General features: G+C 31.9%; 1 protein-coding gene across 1 annotated transcript; it reads right to left on the reverse strand.

Annotated features, from left to right (window-relative positions):
* Positions 1 to 945: 945 nt before the first annotated feature.
* On the reverse strand, positions 946 to 3,670 carry LOC131167787 (protein GAST1). The gene is made up of 4 exons (XM_058126672.1): positions 3,534 to 3,670; positions 1,950 to 2,000; positions 1,700 to 1,733; positions 946 to 1,334 (listed from the first exon to the last, which is right to left on the reverse strand). Exons 1-4 carry the CDS (start codon positions 3,606 to 3,608, stop codon positions 1,153 to 1,155), a joined length of 342 nt encoding a protein of 113 aa, XP_057982655.1. The 5' UTR covers positions 3,609 to 3,670; the 3' UTR covers positions 946 to 1,152.

The raw sequence follows: 3,670 nt of genomic DNA on the forward strand, positions 1-3,670 counted from the left end.
TGATTCTTGGAAATCAATCTGGAGGCAAATTTTCGTAATTATTTCTATGAAATATTCATAAATTAACTTTTCGAGATTTCAGAGATCTCTTCTAAGGTTTATAAAAAAAAAAACACATTTTCTTGTATTTTGTAAAAATATAAATTTAAGTTTTTTCAGGGAATGTCTTTATCTTTTTGGAAAACTCGTGAAAGACCTATGACATTTTCAAAATCTTAGGAGAGTTTGTGGCATTTTTAGAATTTCAAGAGAAATCTGTCTTTTTACCAAACCTCAAGGAAGGTGAGTGTCTTTTGCCTTTCTTATTTTCATTGCACTTATAAAATTTTAATTTTGTATTTAAGATAATAACATGCAAAATGAACTACAAATTTTAATGAAAAAAATGGTGAAACAAATACTTATTTTGTTAGTGGTCTCTTGTGAGAACCTGAGATACTCTCGAGGGCGAAGCGAAAATCACTCCATGCCACTTGCTGCGTGTCAAGGGGGTATAAGCAAGAGCCGTGCTTACTGTGAATTTGTCTCATAGCCTTCCAAGCCTTTCATTTCTGGTGTAACAGCGGTGGAATGTAACAAAATATTACGGCCGTGTAACATAAGGGCCGAGGGGGCTGGTTAAAGGCTTTGCCCTAGTCCTTTGGTTGCCCTCTTTAGCAGCAGTCCTAAGTTGTATTTTTCTTCCTAAGTCGGCTTCTCTTAAACCTAGTTTGGTATTCATTAATATCTAAACAAGCCCATATATAATAGCATCAACTAGAAAAGGTATACCTTGTTTGGTATGCATTAATATTTAAACAAGCCCATATATAATAGCAACACCGAAAAAATGTAATTTAAAAATACTAATAATAAAAGATGAACTAACCAACAAAATAATACAAAGAACCAAGAAAGAGAACTACAAATAATATGTCGGCACTCCACATTTATGTCTCGGGGTACTAAACGATAATTTTACCTTTTAATTTTTATTTTGAGTAATTAAAAAGGAAAAAAAATGTCATTTCTTTATGAAAATAAGTGATAAAGTGCAATTTAATACATAAAAAAAATAAATATGAAGTACTCATAATTTTTCTCAAGAAAAAAAAATAAGAAAATTTTATTTAACATTACTAATTTAGATGGTAGTGAGAATTGATTGAATGTTCAAGGGCATTTAGGTCCACCTTCCTTAGTCTTCCAATTATTGTAGCAAGGGCATGTTTGCTTGTTTCCATAAGTTCCGAAAGGCACACACAGGCATTTTGCACAGCATTTTTGGCAAAAGAACATGCACGGCTTCTTGTACGCCGTCTTTGAGCATCTCGTAATACACCGACCTCCACATTCTGCACTTATCGAGCATAGAGAGAAGTTATAGAGAACAGACTGTCCCTTCATGCAATCATGTATCTTGTGTCTAAGTCCTCATCATCTAACAACGAGTCCACAAATTAGTGAGACACAATCACATGAAGGGTAAAGTCTATTCCATAATTTCTCGAAAAGAACCATTTTTTTTTTAACTACTTAGAAACTCAGCATTGCAAATTCACGTGACACACATAAGAAGAGAAGAAGAGACTATCCTCTTAGTATTTTTCTCTCTTCTCATCTCCTTGCCTGTCACATGATCTCGTAATAATAACGGCCCTCCGATAAATATCCGTCCCGAGCCTCCGAAACATAGCATCGCTCTAGTTTTCTAGCTTACCTTGAGGATGAAGGCTGCCTGGTGTGGTGCCATTCTGGAATATTCATGAAGACAAGATAGTTAATTACTATATTGAGTAGCATTGACAAACGCATTACATGTTTAATTAATTAACATAATCAATTAATAATTAGATTAATTAATTAATTAACAACTTGAGTGAAATGAAATGTAAATTTGAACGAAATAATAAAATCAAATGATAAATTTCATTTCATTTCACATTTTTATGGCATTAACTAATTCTCACCGCCGGAAGTCTGCCGGTTGGCTGCGGCTGCGGAGTTGGAGCCTCTGGTTTCTGCATAAATTTAACATTAATTTTCAATACACCTTTTAAAAAATTAAATTAGAAAGCACAAGTAAAGCATACTATTAACTTAATATAATTCTTTCTATTAAATATCAAATTAGAAAAATTGCGGAGGGGCGTGAGTTGGCTTCTAACATAAAAAGAATTTTTGCCTCGGGAATTATATTCTTGTACTTGTCCTCTCCCCCTCCCAAGAAAAGACTTGGGAGGCCCAAATGGCATGTGGGGCCCACCATGAAGCCGAAGCTTCGTGTGGGGCTCATCGTGAAGCCCCTAAATACGAGAAAAAATTAAGGACAAGTGGGGACTAGGATGGTCCTTTGGTCAAATATTTGTCCATAAAATCACTCAAAGTGATTTTATTGGACGACAGACTTGGTAAGAGGTTGTGCAACAACCATCCTCAAGGGGGCATATTTTTTTTATTTTATTTTTTACCTAAACACATTAACAGTCCACAAGTTCGACGTTGGTGAATTTTCCAATTCAAAAAAAGAAAAATATAAATAAAAATAAGATTTATAAATAAATAGGAAAGAAAAAAACTCAAAAAAGCTTGTGGTGGGGAAGAAATTAAATAAATAAATAAATAAAATCCATTTCAATCGCAAAATAAAAACAATTATAATCTTATTTAATTATTTTTATATATAATTTTGGTTGGATTTTTCTGTATTTGTATTAATAGTTTGGTTTTAATTTGTTCGTATTAATAATCACAATTACTTGAATTGGAATCTATTTTAAAGTATAAATAATTTATATATATATATATATATATATATTATTGAGATACTTATAACAATACCATGCAAGCTTTGAAATATCTATTTATTTTTTTTCTTTCATGCCCTTTATAGTAACTTTAAAATTTTTAATTTTAAAATATTAATAATTCACTTAATTGTCTAGCCCTAAAACATAATTTTCAATAGATTGATTTGGATTTAGCCTAAATCATGGGTTAACCATTTATCGATCATTTTTTTTTCAATTTTAATTCAATTTTTTTATCGATCGGCTAAAATAGTAAAACTAGTAATTTCTTTACATTTATAATTTTATTAACTGAACCATACCCACTTCTTTGTTAAAAATACAAGTTGTTTTGATGCCAACAGACTTTTTTTTTCTCCAATCACTTAGAAGCACAATTGGAATACAGTATACCATCACTCGCTCATTTTTCTTATCTAACTTCGGTTCAAATTTTATATATATATATATAAGGAAAAAAATAAATATAAAAATAAATTTTATTATAAGTTTTATCCCAAAATAATTTTTTCACCTAAAATAAAATTGTTAATTGAAACAATGAAAAATTATATTATAAGTTTAAAACTAAAAGAAAAAAAGGCAAATGATGAGAAACTAAATTTCCCCAGAGTAAAGTAAATAAAGGTACACCCTGCAAGTACTCAATGAGTACTGACTGTCATGTACCCCAAAGACCACCACCGCCGGGAACCACCAGCTGTGACGGCGACTAAGAGAGAGAGAGAGAGAGAGAGAGCATACGATGACATGGTTCTCCACTGGCCACAGAAGCAGCATTACAACAACGAGCATCGAAGTGATTTGCTTCTTCCCCATCTCTCTATATATTCGCCCACAGAAACGCAGACAGAGAGCAGACACAGAGTGTGTTATATTAT

This window comes from Malania oleifera, chromosome 11, assembly GCF_029873635.1.
Source record: "Malania oleifera isolate guangnan ecotype guangnan chromosome 11, ASM2987363v1, whole genome shotgun sequence".
Classification (NCBI taxonomy): Eukaryota; Viridiplantae; Streptophyta; class Magnoliopsida; order Santalales; family Ximeniaceae; genus Malania; species Malania oleifera.